The following is a 19,433-nucleotide window of genomic DNA, read 5'->3' as shown; positions in this document are numbered from 1 at the left end:
CTTCCTTCAATCAGACATTCCTAATCAATCTTTACCTCTTGTAATGGATGTTAAATTTCAGGTTACCTAACATTTAATGGTAACCCTAAGGCTAAGAATCATTTAAATGCCAAAGAAAGACCAAACTTTCTGGGAGTCATTTTGACAAATATAAGTAAGCGGTGGACAGTTAGTGGAAGTAATTTGAGTGGCAGTAACCTTTCAACAACTACACCTTGGAAAGTAAGTTTCCTGAAAAGTTGAATTGAACTTGCATGAACAGAAAAGCCACAGGATATTGGCTGAAGTGAGGACAAAGCGCAGTTGTAGCCATTTTTATCTTGAAGGGTTGTTGAAATTATTGTTTAATCTATAGAGTTGACCGTGTTTTGCACGTATAAAAAAAAAACTAAGATAATACAGCTGTCAACTGTATCTAGTCTTGTAAAGAATATACAGTATTTGTCCCACTTCTCTTTGAAAGTTTTACTAAAAGTTGAAATTACAGTGCATTTCTTGCATAATTGTACAGTGTGGCTCTTTCCACCGCTGCAGAAATCATTCTTATTCTAACAAATGTGGATTTGACAAAACTGAACTTTCAAATTCAAAATAGTCAGATTAACATGATCAAGCATGTGAAAATGACACCAGCATTCAGGTCTTTTTCTTGTTGTAACACATTTGTAATTGTAGTTATTTAAATAAAGTTGCAACTGTAATAGTATATTATTTGAAAAAAAAAAGTCACTCACACCAAATTCGATTTCAATATTTTACTGTTTTGGCAAAGTTTTAAAAACTGATTATATAATTTCACAGCTTTAAATACAAGAAGCATATTTATTAATGATAATATAAAACAAGTAAAGAAACACTTTCAAAGTCATTAGCCTACATGACATTCCTCAAAACACTGACAAGAAACAGCACTACCAGTTACTAATATAGCAATTTTCCATATAGAAGGAGAGGGAAGAGAAAGAGATGTAAGAGAAAGAAAATTGAGCGTAGGTTTGGTCACTTTCCAGAAAGAGAGAACAGATTAGTAGAGTAAATAAAGAGACATTGTAAAATTGGCACATTCATAGTACGTCAGTCAGGGTGTGCAGTAGTTAACAGGGTTGCTACACCAAAGGAGTAGAGGGTGCTGCTGAAGGATGAGCTCAGAGTTGGGTACCATGCAGTGAGTTCAGGCTGCCATTAGTGGTTACAACCACAGCAAACATGGCTGGCAGGTGACAGTAAAGCACTGATGCATCCAAATGCTTTGCATCTCAAACTGCTTCTCCCACGGTCTGTCAAGGCTTTTGGCAACATGAAATGTTAGTATTCCAGTGAAATGTTTTGTTTGTTTTTTTTAAATCATCTTTTGCACCTTTTTCTCTCGTGGCTGTGGCAATTCATGCGGGCGAACACGACCGATGCGCCGTCACTGACCTGCTGTCAGTTCTCAGATGTGTTTCTGAACCCAGAGTCCAGCTGTACTCCATCCAGTCACAGTACGAAAGGCATAACAAAGGAGAAGAACAGGAAAGCGGGTGTCTTTTGACATTCAGGCACTCTGCAACGCTGTAAGGTCAGAGGTCAGACAGAGTGCATTCATGCGGCGTTGGACCAGGCGTCACCACGCACAAGACTCAAATGCACATAAACACACAGGCTCACATGTGCAAGCAACAGAGCACCTTTAAATGCAAGCGCGCACATACACAGACATTCTTCTCGGGATGATAGAAACAAAGATCTCAGTCCAGAGGGGTCTTTCTGAGCCGTCCTCGTCCACAGAGAGTCTCTCTCAGAGCTGCTTCATGTTAACATTACTAATGTTAAAGGAACTCTGCAGTTGTAGGAGCTTCGTATCAGTAGCGTTTCAGCGGAACTGAAGTGGAACAGTGGTGCTTCCGACTGGTTTGCCTGCTGCAGTCCCGCCATGACGGGATTCAAACACAGGTTCAACCTTCCCCCTGTTTGTTACAGCTCTGCTGGTCAGGTTAAGTGCAAAAACCTTCATCGTCGTCATCAACAACAACAACCTCTTCATTTTCTTCATCTTCGTCAAGTGCCTTTGCTAGTGCTGCCCAACATCGAAGCGTTGGCATCATAGACAGATCCAAGATCAGTATTCAGCAGGAGAATACATTCTGCTCCGAATCAGTGGCAGGTGTCAGGAGCAGTCATAAGGGCTTGTCTATCACAGTCACACCTGAAGGAAAAAAACACATCATACATATAAAGACATGCTAGTATCAGAGATTCTTCCCTTGTTCTTATCCTCAAACTCCTCATTTTCTTTCTTTCATGAAAGATATTTCTTAAAGTGACAACAAACTGTTTTGATACGCGGCCCAATCTGAAAATAACTCACCTGCATAACTGCGTCCTGTGCTCATGCAGGTGGGCAATAATGTCCACTTGTCCGAGTTTGGATTGTAAAACTCCACGGACGCCAAATTACAGCTGCCATCATCTCCTCCCACCACGTACAGCAAATTGTTCACAGCACACACACCTGAAACACACCCAGATAAACTGACAGTCTGGTGGATGGATCAGCCTGCAGCGGTAGATGGATGCACTGTCCGTCTTACCTGCGTTGCGGCGACACATGTTCATGTCTGCTACCTGCCGCCAGCTGTTAGAGGCAGGATCGTACACTTCACAGCTCTTCCTCACTAGCGGGCCGTCGTGCCCCCCCACAGCGTACAGTAAACCTTTTAACACACCTACACCTGAGAAAGACATCAGTCATAGGATCGTTGACAACCACTGATGACATTTTTATCTCAGTTGATCATTGATACCCCCCACCCTTAGCTATACTACCCCTAGTTGCCCCCTGTTTTAAAGTAATGTTGTGATGTATATTTCTCGGCCCATGAGCTGACATAAGCAGTTCTTTATGTTTTTTTGTGATTTTTTTCTTTATTTTTTTCATTTTTTCCAGAAAAAGTGCTCACAAATAAAATGTAGCATTAATATTTATTGAACTCGCAGAGCGCATGACTAGTACACACTGAAAAATTAATGTCCAGAGACAAGACGGGTTTTACAAGTTCAAATAAAAAAGGGAGATGAACAGAAATTTGGTTTAAACACCACAGACATTAGAAAAGCACTCTAATCTTCAACGGAAGTTAAAGGTTGCCATGACGCTAACTGCTTAGTTTCTACTAAACGAGGCAAGGATTCAGTTTATGTCGTGACAGACAGGGGAGTGTGAGCCGACAGAGCTGCAGGAGGTTACACCTGTCACTGGGAGCGACATGGAGAAAAATGCCGGAGTGCTTTAGCTTAAGATAGTAACAATGTGTGAAAAGGGAAAAATGTGTCTGAATTCCAGCAAAAACAACTCAAAACAATATGACAAGTGACATCTATGGCAGTGAGGATGCTGTAAACAGACTTTTTTGACATTTGAACAACTTCTCCTTTCCTGAATATGGTGTCAGCCACTCTAGCCTCTGAACATTCCGCCCTGGGATTAAGATCTCTTAACTAATTTCATGAAAATCAGTTTAATGGTCTGAGCAGTCCTGTTAACGTCTGAAGGTAACAACATTACCTCCCTGGCTGAGGTTAATATAAAAACAAACCCCACCTGCTCCACTGCGTCTCGTTCCCATCTCGGCGATGTAGCTCCATGCGTTGCTTTTCGGGTTGTAGGCTTCTACTGTACTCAAGCATTGCCTGGTCGCTCCATCGTAACCTCCCACTGCATACAGGATCCCTAAAAACACACAAGGGGTTTGTGAGTAACGCAGAATTTTTGATGAGGAACAGAAGAAAAGCAGCAGAAAAACTCACTATACAAAAGAGCAGCCCTGCAATAAAAACACTACCTTTCATTTTGCGTTAATCTTGTGGTGCTGTGTGGCATATGTGTCATTTTGTTCACCTACTGAATCCATTTCTAAATTCGTACTGTAATACTGGACTGGGAATTGTATTCACCATTGACAACACCCACTCCTACGCTGCTACGTCGGGTACTCATGGGCAACACATGGAACCATTCATCCGTCTTAGCGTTGTATGCCTCGACTGTCGACAATCCTGCAAATACACATGGAAAATGTGGTAATGACATAACTGCTGCCAGTCAGCAAAAAATAAATAAATAAATAAATATTTTGAAATCACAAGCTCACATGAACGCACCTGTGCTTCCATCAAAGCCTCCCACAGCGTACAGAAGCCCGTTCAGCACAGCAGCCCCTAGAGTGGATCGGCGGTCCTGCATGCTGCTCACGCTCGTCCAGCGGTTCATCATGGGATCATAACAGTCGACCGTCCTCACACGCAGAGAACCGTTGAATCCTCCAACAGCGTACACACAACCCCCCACGTACACCACACCTGAAGGCAACAACACAGGGAATAAACAAGTCAACACGAACAGCTCCGGAGACACAAAGCAGCAAGTGAAGATGCGGGAGGTTTTTAATGCGATGTCTGGAAAGATGTGTGAGTTCAAATTGTAGCAAGAAGTCTGAAATAACTAGAGAGTTCTTTTGCTGATGTAACATCCGTGTAACAAAAACATTTTCCAAAGCTTGTCTTGATTTTTGAAGCTTCCTACTCAGTGGAAAATAATCAGACATGCCAGCAGGGGGCATTATAGCATATGATTCTCACAGGACTTAAATCACAGTTTTAAAACGTAACAAGAACACCTGAAAATATGGAGTTTGAGGTTGGTTTTCAGTCAAAAAGTGACACATCTGATTGTTCATATGATCAGTTCTCACACAAAAAAAACACACAAATGACTAGAATCTACGACAATAAATCAAAAGTTGGTGACAAGACCTGTTTCTGAAAGCAGAACTAAATCATTCTAGATTCTACAGCCCTCAGTGAACCACATTCCATTTAGCTGCTCAGTTTTTCAGGTTATGATTGCAAGCTGTCAGCAATCAGAGGGTCAACAGCTACTGACAAGAAGCTCACCTGTACAGAGTTCAAGCACAAACCTCTTTAGCAGACCAGATTAGAACATCGGCCATGTTTTTATTTTAATACTACAGCCATTATAAACACATTTCCTCATTTTTCCTACCTGCTCTGCACCTCCTGGTGGGGAGTTCAGCCACCTGGTACCATTGCTGCTCCTCAAAGTCGTAACATTCCACACTTCGGATGGCCTTGGGAGCCTGGCCTCCTACGACCACCATCACCTGAGCACCACCCCAAAAAAATGATAATGAATAAACAAAAATGACAAATTTAATCTAAGTATCTGTGCTTGTCTCTGACTACGTGTGTGATTGTACCTTAGGACAGCAGGCTGGGGTCCTCATACGTGTGCGTGCAGTCTTCATCAGGGCTCTTTGGTCGGCAGGTAACAGGTGGTACTTCATGGCCTCGATCAAGTAGTCTTTACATGCACTGCTATTCTTTATCAGAGACTCCTCCTCCACTCGCTAACAAAAAACACAATGAGACATGAATCAACCAAGGGTTAGTCTGAAGGAGCTGGATTTGGACTAACAGGAAAATATAAACATCAATCTGATATCAAGACTAAGATTAAGTCTGGCTAATGTAACAGTGGCACACTAACATACCTGCACAAGATATTCTCTGGAGAGGAGTGGCAGGCGAACATGTTCCATCAGATGAGCCAAGTGTTCCTGGCGGACATCTTTATCATGGTTAACCCAAGCGATCACTGCTTCAAAGACCTGCACGACAAGGGATACACACGCACTTAATACACATGAGGTTCAGCGTATTGGTTCGTCGTATCGGACAATAGAGAGGAGTAGTAGTAGTAGTAGTAGTAGGAGTAGTAGTAGAAGTACCTTCTCCTCTGTGGGAATGGTGAGCTTGTCGCTGGCGATCAGGCTGGACACTTGCTCCATACCCAAATTAAGAAACTCTTCACTACCAACAACTTCGGTGAAATGTTGCTCTGGAGCGAAAAATATAATTCAGTACTGGGGTCATTTTTTACATCCTTGTTCTCTCCACATTTTCATTAAGCCTGTTCCCACATCATCTAGGACACACACAAACAAAACTGAATAGCTACATTCTCATGCACACAGACACAGACACACACTCACAAAAATAATCTGGATGTAATCTCTCTCCAACATTCATGTTAACTACAGTAACTCTTGGATTTTTCCTAGAGCATCATCATCAGCTCACATCTTTAGTTTGTCCTGTTTTTTTAAATTAATACACACGTGCACACTTGCAGACACACTCACACACGCACAAACCTGCATAGCTGTTGGCTTGCGCAAGGAGCTGAGAGCAGGCGTGCAGGTCAGCGAAGGCTCGTATTCCTAGACAGTTGGACGGATGAAGCTGGGAGCTCAGAAACTCACAACAAGCCTTTTTCACCTCATTCAGCTGCAGAAGCCCTGCTGCAGGTAGCAAGGCCTGTGAAACAGGAACACACACACACACACACACAAAATTAACATAGGGTCATGCATGAGGGGGAATGATCAGTGTTACATGATGGATGTGAATTCATTGGCAATATAACCAACTGAAACTATCAGCAGCTTCGAAGGCTCAATGAATCTCACAGGGTTCACCTTCATTTTGGGAACAGAAAACAAGTCCCTATAATGTAAATTAGTGTTTCTCAACCACTGGGCTGTGGCCCATGGGTGGGCTGTGAGTGCCCTCTAGTGGGATGTGAAAGCTTTCTAATTGAAGCTCACTCTTTGAGAGTAATCAAAGTAGAATATTCATCGAAAAATAAGCTGGAAAAAAACACGTTTAAAACACATACAGTTCGTGGTAACTATTAAAGTAATAAATGATAAATCCTGTACAAATCATTCGTAAAACCATGCCATTAACCGGAGACACTCAGTATGGTGAGCTAACTGTCAACGCTGTGGTGAAACAAATAATGAAAACATTACTTTAACTTCACTATGTAATGGAAAAATATTACATTTTTTGAGTAGATACAATCCAGATGACATTCAATACAGTTTTATTGATGGAGGTGATGACACAGAACCAAATCTGTGGTTGATGCTCTCAAATGAGCCGTCAAATCATTCTAAAGACTCCTGCTGGGATCTTTTTATGAACCCTGGCCCATTACAAGTATGAATACATGGGCCTTGACTTAGAGCACCAAATGCAAATCTCTATGTTTTGGGTTGGCGACTGGTTATGGTTTCTATTTGTCACCAGGAAGTAAGTGACATGTAACACGTGTGTTCTCACCTGCACGTTATCCTCTGTGACCTGTATCTCTGCTGTGTAGATGTAGTCGACCAGAAGTCCCAGAGTCCACCCGTCCATCTCTTTTATCCTCACCCGCTTTGCCCTGCTCTCCGCCATCTCCCCTGTTGGGCGCACACACACACACACACACACACACACACACACACACACACACACACACACACACACACACACACACACACACACACACACACACACACGCGCATGCACGCACGCACGCACACATTATCATCACTGCACGAAGGACACAGGGAGGATGTCAGAGACATGTTATTAAGCAGCATAGATTAAGGATACCTGTGAACATAGCATGGAAGTAAGGGCTCCCAGCGGCGAGGACCACTCGGTGAGCAGCGATCTCTACGTCCTCCGCCACTATTGTCACGTCACACAACAAGCTCTGGCTGTCATGGCAAGGACACAAAATGAGACCAAAAACAACAACAACAACAAAAACATGGAATTTTGGACAAAGAAAAAAATAAAGAAAAGACAGAAGAATGCACCTGCGCAGCTCGTTCATGACTTTGAAGGCCTTCCTCATGTGTCGAGGGTTGAGAGTGACGGGACCCTGCCTCTCCACTCCGTCTTCTTTGTCCAGAGCATGTGGACAAAGTCTAGTGCACCTGAGATGGGCAGTACAGGTACACAAACATATAGTAGGTACACAAAAACAGAACATGAAAGGGTTGTGCATGTGTAGAATATTATATGCTCAGTTTCCATTCAAGAATGAACCCACCGATACACAACAAGAGCCCTGATATATGAATATAGCTGTTAATTCATACCAACGACACACATTATATATTTGTATACAATGCACAATCATAACATTCAAAGTTCTACTGCTGACACTGAAAACAGATTTGCATACTAAAGCGTCGTCAGTGTGCATCATTTTGATGTATGTTTAATTTTTTAGTTAGAATGCTTTAATAATTTTTTTATTAATCATATATACATATTTGTGTATGTATAAATACACACACACACATACATATATATATATACATATATATATATATATATATATATATGAAAAATGGGCATGAACAGCCTGTGGTAATGGCGTAAAAGGGCTAAAATGAACAGTAGATTTCAGAGCAGGCACATTTTCACTTTAACTTGAGTAAAGCTCAATGCTTCCTCAAGATCCCCCCCCCCCCCCCAAGTATCTGTACTTTTACTAAGTAAAGAATGCACGTACTCCAGCCAACACCGGTCACAGTTGATTTTTGTACTGATGTGTTACGAGTGACCTGACAAATTAGCAAATAATTAAATTAGCTGAAGCAATTGACCCACTGTGACCCCGGGGGCACTGAGTTTCCTCACTGATTAATTTATCAGCCTTGAACTGAATAAATAAACACTATATTTTAATATGGTGTTGCTGACCAGATTAAGGTATTCAAGGAAACATAACTAATACTTTTACTTGATAAGTCATCAAATACCACCGCTGGAAAAAGTATTACATTTCCTCAGGTACTGGTTCTGTTGTAATCACGCAGCACCACCGTGAGATAATACCTTCATACTTGGCATAAATGTTCAAGAGAAGAATGAACTGCCTATAATTTGGTGGTGAAAGGTCACTATGGCAGCTACCCGTCACTGAGGCATGCGAGTTCCACTTCTAGTTCTACTTGTGAACTACTGCAACAGAAGAACGCTAACACATCAGTAACACGAGCCTCATCATTAGCGTTTACTGTTAGGAGTGAATTACGCAGGTAGACAGGAGGAGTGTTGCCCCTAGAATAAATTCAAAATCATGAAATAAAATGGAACGGATGACAATGGAATAATAAATTCAAACAAAACTTCTACGGAAATGTATTTATAGAATAGAATAGTTGTGAATTCCGTGGGAGAACGTGAACTTGAATCAGTGAATGAAGTAAACACAATATATGATGACTTATTATTTGACATATAAATACAATAAAAATGTGAAATGAGGTGCAAAATTTGAAATAAGAAAGTTGCCATTGGAAAAGAATTCACTGTGTTATAGAGGGACATATAAAGTTGAGTGAGAGTGACTGTGGGTGCAACGCTGTATAAAACCTACTGACCATCACTTGTATGTCATTATGCTTCCCTGCAAAATCACGTGCTGTCTTGTCACAAACACACCCACACACACATGGCTACACAGCAGCTGACACACATAAACAAAACACCTCTGTTGCTCTGACATTTATCCCAACATGGTACAGCAGGCAGGTTCCGAGCGCGGGTCCCCGGGTCTCGGCCCCTGCTCCCCCCCTCATGAGCTGGCTGTCTCTGTCAATGCGGCACCATCAGTCAAAGCCAGCCACAGAGAAACGTCAACACACGGACGGACACACACACACACACACACACACTCTCTCTCTCTCTCGTATTCACACTTACAGCGGATGACTGTCCATGATTCCGGTGTTATTCAAAGGCTGAAAACTTGGCCCAGCGGCATGCACCATTCCATATCCACGATGTCGTCTTTCAGAGAGGCTAAAATCAGGCGTGAATCGCGGCGATCATCTGTCCAGAGGCGGCGAGGCGGGCTGACGGCAGCCCCATTAAAGCAGCCTGGTTCATAGAAATACACAGCTCGACTGCAGTGACACTCAGCCCAAACACGTTGCCAGTCAACCCGCCTGTTGTACCCAACAACGGCCGGAGAAAAAAATGGCCCAGGAACCGAGTAACCAACGCGTTAAACGGGGTTTATTATTACGCCGCTTTCCTCTCGTTCCTCCTGGGTGTGTATGGGTGCGAGCGGCGGACGGACAAAGCTACCTGTTATTTTCCAATCGCTGATTAAAACGCACAGACAAGGACGTGTCGGCAAAGACGGTCCTCCGTGCAACCAAGGTGTCCCAGAAGAAGGCACTGTCTCCCCCTAGCTGTGGAAGACTAACCGGGGAGAGCTTGGAGGAAATAAATTGGGACAAAATTAATTCGATGTTGGCACATTATTGTAACACAACTTTATGATTTTTTTAAAAAAAAATGGCTTTAAATCTTACGTATTGGATTAAATATTTGAGAAGTATTTTGTGAGATGAAGTGAAAATGTTGGATTTATTGAGGCATAATGTTGAAATGAGTCATAAACTGGGGGTTTTAATGTCAGAAATTATAGGCTTTTCAGTCGTGACTTTAACTTAATATCTTTTAATTTTGACTTTAATGATCGTAACTCTGAATTCGTGTAGCTCAAAACGTGGACGCGGTATTTCCTAAACTACAATCTGTATGCTGGACTTTTAGATCACGCGATTAAAATTTGTATCATATCTCATAAAAAAAGTCATTAAAGTAATTAGTTTAACTTTGACTCACCAAAAAAAAAAAAAAAAATTAACATTTTAACTTAATTCTTACATACAATCTCACAATGGTGACATTCCACTTCACCATTTTCATTGGGGAAATATTGTGATTGAAGTGACAATAAATGAAAATATCACTTAGTATTGGTTATACACAATGTACTGTCATGATTCGTACTTAATCATAACTCGGTTTCCCAAACTATTTCATTTTTTTCATTTGGAAACTGAAAAAAAAAACCTGCTTCTTTCACATTACATTTCAATAGGACACCCTCCACCTAGTAATCTGAAAATGTATTCATTCATAATTTTGAATGAGTAATATTTTTTAAATATTTCAGTTCAATTTGAAGTCATCTCATAATCCTGAAATTCACGTTTAGACTTTGCAACAATTTATTAACACGACCAATAATGAGTATTTTGTTGTTTTATACTGCAGTTTCCTTTATTTTCTGAGGAGAAATATTTGACATTCATCTTCAGAATGCATTAATAACAATGTTAGTGCCGCAGACAATAAAAAGACACCCCCACCCCCACCTCTTGGTTTGCTCTAAAAGCTTTGTCCCAGAGCCCATCTGTGAGGATTTCTGTCTGGCTGTACCGCCAGCAGACGGACGATAGCTGAGTAGAACAAGTCTGTTATGGCGTGAAACCACTGAATGCATTAGAGACAACAGGCTGTCAGGGATCAGTCGGATGTAGAACCCTGCAGACATCATCATTTCCTCAGAGTTGACAAATCTCATCCAGTCTCAAGAGACACGAAGAGCACAACTTCCCCTGACCTGTGACATGACCTTCATGTGTTCAACTGATGGAATGTTCCCATCAAAATAGCCTGTCCTCATTTTAGTCCTGACGTTAAAATTTCAGCACGTGAATGAAAAGGCACCGTCATCAGTCGAGATTCAAATTTTAAAGTATTTAATTTTTTTCAATGTATAAAAAGACAGAAAAATAAATAGTTACACAAATCAAGGTATTGAAGAAAGATGGTATAAAACAGTGTTTCAGGACTTTTCTCAGCAGTTCTCCGGGTCATGACGTAGGCGCGGTCCGCTTCATTTTCACGTTGAGGTTCAACCACATTACACCTCCAACCTGGGGAGTCAGGCAAACTCCGATTCTCTTCAACTGAAGCTGAATTCAAGAGATGTTTCTGGTTTCGGTCTCTTACCAGCTGAGACAAACTTACGAGCCAGAGCTGAGGAAAAGTTCAGCTGTAATCATGTGTGTATACTCCAAACAGCCAACAGAAACACTGATGCTTCTCGTCCACAGCACCTCTCCACTCAACTTCTATCTGAAACTGAAAACTAATCCATCTCAACAAGTCCCGGGGTTAGTTTGGTTTTAACGGAGCAGGGGGCAAACTAGCCGATGCCTGCTCCAGAAAGGCGAGCGGTCCAGGAGGGGGAAGGTCTGTGGGTTTGCGATGTTGAACGCTCACATCCTCCAGCACTTGTTGCCAATGGTGGAGTTTAGATAAGTGCTTCTGAACCAGTAATTCTTTCCTCTGCAGCTCATTACGCAACTCTGACACGTCCTGAAGTGGCAAAAAGAAAGTGTCACAGGAGGAGGCACATGAACAAGTGGACAAAAACAAATAATTCACCAGCCCTGATGCAGATTCACTCATACAGGTCACAGAAGAATAGAAGAGCATTGCCAGCGAGCACAGGACGATAAATACAGATGATGGTGCTCAAAGGGGTATGAGGGGAACAATACATATACAGTATATAGTCAGTGTTGAGGTCACAAACCAGGGTGGGAGATAGTTTTTTTTATATTAATTTACCTCCTTCACCACCTGCTCTGGTTTCTGCACAGACAATTGAAGCCTTTTCTGTAAGAAGAAGCACTCCGTCTGCCGAGCCACATCCAGGAACTTCTGTATGCACTGGTCCACACCTGCACTCAACAATGACAGAACAAATCTAATAAGTGAATATAGATCATAATATTTTTTAAAAAATCAAACAACAAAAAAATGCTTAACCTGCCTCACCAGTTCGAATCTCCTCCTGATCAGTTCCATTAACATAGTCTTGGCTTACCAGAGATGCAAAACATGCCTGAAGAGTGAATACAGACAAGGAAATGAATGAATGCAGTAATTTTATTTAAGTGGTTAGTACTCCTGGTCTGTGCTGAACAGGATAATAGCCAGCAGGTCCTGCAGACCGAGCCGAGATACTATTTAGAGGATGTTTGCTATCATGAGTTAATTGTATGGATTACAAACATTTTCACTAGCACAAGTGTTCTGTTCTGTATGAGTGTAGGGATTGATTAGTCAAAAGACTGCATGTGTCGGTGGTTTATTATAGTTTATTCCAGACGACTTTTTCAACTTCAAGCTGATTCCTAAAGCAACGACTGCCTCTAGTGGCTAGTTCCCCATGATAAAAGCATTGGTTTTACACTTTTCATGGTTTACTCCAACCAACAAACCAACAGGTTGTGAAATAGAACATCATAACGCCCACATATCAACAGTTGCTACTTTTAACAACAGAATCGGCCGAGGACTTGCCCCTCTAGACTAGCTACGCGAGCTAACAGCCGTTAGCAAACGAAGCTAATGGAACCCGGTAGCTTCATCGTCAACGTCTCACCTCGAATGAGGCTTCCAGTTCATCTACTAGGGTATTGTTTCCCTGGGGCCTGTTAGCCGTTCCAGGGAAGCCTGGCTGCCCCGGTCCACCGGGACCACCAACGGGATGGGGATTTGGAGGCTGCTGACCGGGAAACATCCCGCTCATGGACGACGCCATCATTGACTGACTGAATTTCCTTCCCGGTCCGCACATGCGCACAGGTCGTGGAAGTAATCTGCCCTTTGGACACAGCAGGTTACATGTGTTTAATCTTCTGGAGTTGCTTTTTTTTCCCCCTCAAAATTAACTTCACTAACGACGCATACCCAGCGCATCATAATTTGACCAAAGTGTTTTCCCTTCTTGCTTGAGAATACGGTTATTTCTTCTTTCAGCCCAGTCCTGGCTTCAACCCCTGCCAACATGCTCATCTGCCTAAACTGGAACCAGCCCCTGAAGCCAGTTCCCTAATCATTATACATAAAATTGAGAGGAGATTATAGAAATCACACGTATTCGCAAACATTAAGGGTCCCCATACTATCGGTCATAAAGACTCAGCAATTGTGCACTGATGGCATAGACACTGACAAAGCATTACAGTGCTAGATTACTTCAAAGTGTGACCGAGTTTATTGATACAACATATACATTATTTAAACAAGTAAAAATAGATTTTAGGCTTCACTGTTCAGATAAGCATGAATTTTGAAATGTAGCCATTAGCCCTCTGTTCATGTGACAAAAATCACAGGTGGCTCTTGGTAGAAAAGGGAAGTCACGATTGACAATTTTTTGCCTAAATATTGTTTTTTTGTTGTTGTTGTTGTTTTGTTTTTTGTCAGCCATGGTGAGCCATCCCAGCCGCAAACTCCACCAGGGTGCGTGTTGGTCTTCCAGACATGCCTTTACTCAGGTAGGGAACTTCATCTTTGTTGCTCATCACTCCAGCAATGTCCAGATGAGCCCAATGAGGAGAAGTGACAAACTCTCTTAGGAATGCAGCAGCTGTGCACGCACCGCCAGACCTAGGAGGGAATAAACCAGTCACATACAGGTCAGTATGCCACAAAGGCACTTCTCCACTACCCTGACACTTCCAGCAGGAGCTGCAGATGCTTTCTGAGTGTTGTCAGGTACGTACCGGCTGTATTTGCCGATGTTGTTGAGGTCAGCCAGTTGGCTGTCAGCCACCTGTCGCTTGTAATGCTGGAACAGAGGCATCCGCCACACTCTGTCACCTGTCACAACGCTTGCCTACACACACATAAACCATTCATCAAGACAGGCGCTGAGATGTGTGTGTGTGTGTGTGTGTGTGTTTCTGATGTATAAACAGAACCTTGTGCAGCTGCTCCCAGAGCCAGTCAGAGTTCGTGAAGACTCCCGTTGCTGCTGAGCCCAGAGCAACATCCATGGCACCTTGGAGACGGATGAAGCCGTGTTTATTATTAGGGATCCATGATATTGTTATTTTGTTGCACTTTTTTGGCCAACATTTCATAGCTGTTTCGACTGGGAGCAGAGTTACAAGTGTCGATATTGTCTGGATTTAACCAAACTACATTTTATACATGAAAAAACACATGTAAACATTATGAATTTGAAAAAGAAACTTTTTTTAAAATTGCCAAATCATTTTGAAAAGTCCACAAATCATATTTATTGTTGAGACAAACAAAACTGTGCTTATATGGTATACAGTATAAAACCTAATTGCAACAACACGTTGAAGAATAACTGAATTGGAAAATAATTGCAGAAATAAAAAAATAAAAACATAAAATCCCACCTGTTAGCGTAGCAACATTGACAATGGCTCTGGGGTTGAAGGTGTGACTGTAACAGAGCGCGTCAGCAAGGATCAGTCTTCCCTCTGCATCTGTATTATCCACCTGTACATTAATTAATACTTTGATCCATTAATCTGAAAATACAGATTAACTGAACTGTCCACATTTCATGGGTTTGTCTACCTGGATTGTTTTTCCATTCTTGGCTGTCACGACATCTCCTGGCTTGGTGGCCTTTCCACTGGGCATGTTCTCACACAGCGGCGCCAGACCTGGTTCAAACAGCCAGGCTCGGGGGCTTAGTATTTACCAACATTTCACTCACTGTTAATAATTACGTCTATTCAAATAAAAACTGAATAAGAAAAATACACAGTCACCTTATATTTATAATGTAGGATGAAAACAGGCTCATTAGTGGATTTAGTGTCACAAAGCTCACCAATAATGTTGACTGGCAGTTTAAGAGCTGCTGCAGTGACGATGGACCCGCACACTGTAGCGGCACCGCCCATATCAGCTCTCATGGCATCCATGGAAGCAGACGGCTTCAGAGAAATACCGCCACTACAGGCACACAGCAAAGAGAAAAAAAGAGGCATTGGAATAACTGTGTGATGACGGCAGTGAGCTGGAGTGTGTGTGTGTGTGTGTGTGTGTGTGTGTGTGTGTGTTATCACCGTTTACCTGTCGAAGGTGATGCCTTTTCCAACTAAGAGCAGCGGAGCCTGCGTCCTGTCAGGAGAACCGTTGTAATGAAGCTCCAGGAAGACGGGGGGCTCCTCGGAGCCTTTAGACACACTGAGGAACGCTCCCATCTGTTGCTCCTCTATCCAAGCCTGGGATCTAAATTAAAAAAAAAAAAAAAGAGAGAGAGAGAAAAAAACCCATTCATTTTTCAACAAACAGGATTCCTGGGGATGGATGAAAAATCTGGAAAAGTAACAAACTGTGAAAATTTCCAGGTCCGTAAATTTTGGGAAATGCACTTCACCAATAACTGCATACCCTATAATAAGTGGTTTGGTTAACATCAACTGAGAGAAATCTCTTCTGTTTGGTATTCATTTCCTTTAATACACAACTATGTTGTATCAAACAATTAGGCTAATCATTAATGTCAGTTAAACATACTACTGTTGATTTTGCCTGCTGTTGCCAGCTGTTTCAGACAATGTATGGTCATGAAAAATGTCCTCAGCCATAGAAAAATACTGGGAAAAATATATATATATGAACTCTGACAGTGACCATCCATTTATCTGCTCCCCAAAATCATGAAAAAAAAAACACTTTCAAAAATCAAATTTACATTTTAAGATTAGAAATGCCATGTTGTGATTATTTGGCTCCGTGATGTGGGGCTATCACAGGGACCTTGACCTTTGACACATAGCATCTCTGGCCTACAGCTTCTGCCTGTGTGGAAGCATAATAAAATAAAGGACAAACTGATTTATCAATGCACTCCTCGAACCTTCTCAAGCTCATGATAGACAGGAGATATCCTAAATTACCGACAATGTAACACGAAGTAAAATGTTTAGGAAAATGATGCTAATTGCAGCGAACATGCTCATCTCTGCCTCACGTGCAGCCTTCACTATCATACTCGGCAGGGAGAACAAACCTCCTTTGGATTGTGACCCGATCAGCATGCTGAGCCAGTTTCTCCTCAATGGTGTTGGCAAAAGTAGTAGGGGTGATGTGATTAGCGGGAGCTTCCATGAGTAGACGGGCCAGATTTTGGCCTTCTGCATAGAGAACTCCTTTCTCCCAGCTGCTCCTGTTAGCACTAAGTGCACACAGACACACACAGCATATATATCAGCGTGATGAGCGTTTGTCGGTCATAAAGACTTTTCTGCCATTTTACCTTCCATAAAGCTGCGTTGTCACTTTGGTCTTCTTTTTGGATTTAAGCTGGTCATACTGAAACAGACCCAAAATGGCGCCCTCTGCAGCTGCCTGAGCATCGCTGCAGCCGTCCACCTCCACGTGGTTCACTTCCAGGTCCTGAAGTAAGCGACAGCCAACTGAAGACAATCCACACGCACACATCCGTCAGCTTCCGACCACAGCCCACTGCCCATGTTACCAGCGCTCATAAACACTGACCTGATACTGCCTGTCTGATGTTTTCCTTGCTGGAGTCCCAGTTCTCCGCCCCACACACACCCGCGTTGGTCATATCCAGCCCGACCACAGCAACACAAGGGAAATCCTGGACAAGACGAGACGGAATTACGTTCTGTCTCACATCTGTGTTTGTTTGCTCTGGCCTGAATTAGCTGATGAGTTCGTCACTTTGGAGTGTTTCTCCCTTTGGTTTGGTTTCACATGAAGAAAATTCCAAGTAAAACAATTTAAGTCACCACAAACCAACTGAAAAGTTCACTCAGGTTTTCGGTCAGGTGTGTTTGATTCACTACATACAGGAGGAGGACCCTTTGTGTTGCATGCGCGCATATTTCTTAGACTTTGTTTGCGCGCACCTTCCAGACAAATCACACTTGATTACAGGGGCTTAAAGTTGAGCAGGTAGACAGGTCAAATCCAGTTAATATCACCTTAACCACAAAGAAACCATACTGGATTTTTTGCTGAGAGGCAGTATATTTGATGGGCACACATCTTCACACCCACCACAACGAATCACACCATAGGGAAAACCCTCTCTAATTTTATGTCACAGCATCTTACCTCGTGGATTCCATAAAATACTCTGCTTTTGCCTTTCTTGAGAGTTGGTCCAGAGCTGAGAAACACAAAAATTAAAACAAAAAAATGATACCAACAAAAACATGTAGAGTTTTTACACTGTCAACCCAAACAGTTTTAATGCTCACTGTCCTCCTCTGCCTCAATATTAGTTGGACTCTAATGTCAGTTTACGGACTTACATTTTTAGCAGTTCGGAGAGTTTTCCAGACACCGTGTGGTCAAAACCTGTCGCTGCCTCTGACAGATGAAAGCCACCCTCCTCTCCTTCCTTCTCAAAGACTCCCAGCACCAGACCCTGCACAGACATATGCACAGGAAGCTTCTTTACTTAGAAGTCAGAGCAGCCGTCTTATTTGTCCAGTCAAAAGACAATGTCGCCTAACTAATCCCAGTGGAAAATCTAGATCCAGTGTGATAATATTGTAGTTTTATAGTATCTGATATTGATTTTCACCCTAACCACTGCACCACAGTGCCACCGGCATAGAAACACAAGAAAATATAACACAATTTTATTTTCAAATGTTCATATAAATTATGAGAGTTGATACAACTGCAGAAAAGAGTTGCGTCTTATTTGTTTAGTCTAGTAATATTATCTGGCATAAAATAATGGGGATGTAACATTTCAATATTCACATTAAATAGAAGAGGCAGCAAAATGAGGAAGTGTGTGTGTGTGTGTGTGTGTGTGTGTGTGTGTGTGTGTGTGTGTGTGTGTGATTTTTCCAGCAGTAATATCAGGTATTGATTTGAAGTCACTAGGTCACATGACATGGAGGGTACCGATATAAAATTATGATTTTTTTTATACAAAAAAATAATTTATCTTAAACAGAAACAACAGTTCACGCAATGAATACAATGTGTCGCACACGCGCGCGCGGAGCTGAACTGATTATAATTTCAAAAACTCAAATTAAAATGCGCGTGAGTCGCTGATGTAAGTGTCAGATGGACGTCACCAGGCGGTGGTCTGGCAGGCGACTTACTTTCCTGTCTGTGCGGTGACTTCGGGAGGTAGAAAACGACCTGCAGGAGTTAAACCGCACCGCCGACACCGCAGTTCTCCTCACAAGAAGCATCGTCATCGGGAGCTCATGTATGACCACAAAGTGACTTAATTTAGAAAGGGATCTAAAGGTCGTAACGTTACATGCGTGCAGGTGAAAGCCGAGCAACCCGACGGAGGCGCATGTTCGATTACGTCAACAAAAAGCGACCAAATATAGAGTTTTGTTGCCACCTTGCGGATGAATTTGACGTCCCAGAATCAGATTTTCTCTTCTTATCAACTGACTTTAGTGGTTACAGTCAAAGCCGTTTTGCCTCTTGAATATGCACACACACCAGTGGTAGACAAGACACCTGTCTATGCATTATGGTTAGCCATTTTATTCCAAAAACGACTTTTGAGTCTAGTTTTAATCAAACACATTTATTGACTTTTCTTTAACATCATGTAGTTGTACTGGTCTATTTATTGGCTAAATGTTGATTAAAAAAAAGGAAAGACGCAGTATAAGTAGAACTGCAATATATCCTCACCTCACGAGTCATACCGTTAAATTGGGATTTCATCTGTTCCAGAGAGGTGTAGATTTATTTTGGAAGTAGGGACAACACCTCTTTCGAATAGATCCAATAAAAGCCGATATCATAATCCATATGAAGGGAGCATTAATTGCTCTTTCCACTGGTGTTTAACAGCGCGCGTAGTTGAGATTACAGGTTATACTGCATGTACTTACACTGAGCAGTTGAAAATA

The 19,433-nt window shown here is 42.1% G+C and overlaps 3 protein-coding genes across 3 annotated transcripts; all 3 read right to left on the bottom strand.

Annotated features, from left to right (window-relative positions):
• Nucleotides 1-746: 746 nt before the first annotated feature.
• On the bottom strand, nt 747-10,097 carry klhl2 (kelch-like family member 2). The gene is made up of 15 exons (XM_086210247.1): nt 9,613-10,097; nt 7,713-7,832; nt 7,504-7,610; nt 7,186-7,307; nt 6,213-6,375; nt 5,787-5,896; nt 5,550-5,666; nt 5,256-5,405; nt 5,042-5,159; nt 4,141-4,338; nt 3,934-4,035; nt 3,581-3,709; nt 2,571-2,711; nt 2,348-2,491; nt 747-2,185 (listed from the first exon to the last, which is right to left on the bottom strand). The coding sequence occupies exons 1-15, from the start codon at nt 9,678-9,680 to the stop codon at nt 2,157-2,159; spliced, it is 1,818 nt and encodes a 605-aa protein (XP_086066373.1). The 5' UTR covers nt 9,681-10,097; the 3' UTR covers nt 747-2,156.
• A 1,354-nt stretch (nt 10,098-11,451) lies between these two features.
• med28 (mediator complex subunit 28) lies at nt 11,452-13,376 on the bottom strand. Its single transcript, XM_086211834.1, has 4 exons — nt 13,166-13,376; nt 12,556-12,622; nt 12,346-12,458; nt 11,452-12,090 (listed from the first exon to the last, which is right to left on the bottom strand). Exons 1-4 carry the CDS (start codon nt 13,358-13,360, stop codon nt 11,887-11,889), a joined length of 579 nt encoding a protein of 192 aa, XP_086067960.1. The 5' UTR covers nt 13,361-13,376; the 3' UTR covers nt 11,452-11,886.
• A 385-nt stretch (nt 13,377-13,761) lies between these two features.
• Nucleotides 13,762-18,869, bottom strand: lap3 (leucine aminopeptidase 3). The gene is made up of 13 exons (XM_086211833.1): nt 18,657-18,869; nt 17,844-17,959; nt 17,644-17,698; nt 17,059-17,164; nt 16,817-16,976; nt 16,571-16,735; nt 15,628-15,786; nt 15,383-15,507; nt 15,124-15,212; nt 14,940-15,042; nt 14,490-14,569; nt 14,292-14,404; nt 13,762-14,175 (listed from the first exon to the last, which is right to left on the bottom strand). The coding sequence occupies exons 1-13, from the start codon at nt 18,753-18,755 to the stop codon at nt 13,989-13,991; spliced, it is 1,557 nt and encodes a 518-aa protein (XP_086067959.1). The 5' UTR covers nt 18,756-18,869; the 3' UTR covers nt 13,762-13,988.
• Nucleotides 18,870-19,433: the final 564 nt, after the last annotated feature.

Source organism: Aulostomus chinensis, chromosome 8 (genome assembly GCF_037954235.1).
Source record: "Aulostomus chinensis isolate RoL2024-O1b breed Wild chromosome 8, RoL_Achi_v1.0, whole genome shotgun sequence".
Classification (NCBI taxonomy): domain Eukaryota; kingdom Metazoa; phylum Chordata; class Actinopteri; order Syngnathiformes; family Aulostomidae; genus Aulostomus; species Aulostomus chinensis.
This window is presented reverse-complemented; position numbering and strand designations above follow the sequence as displayed.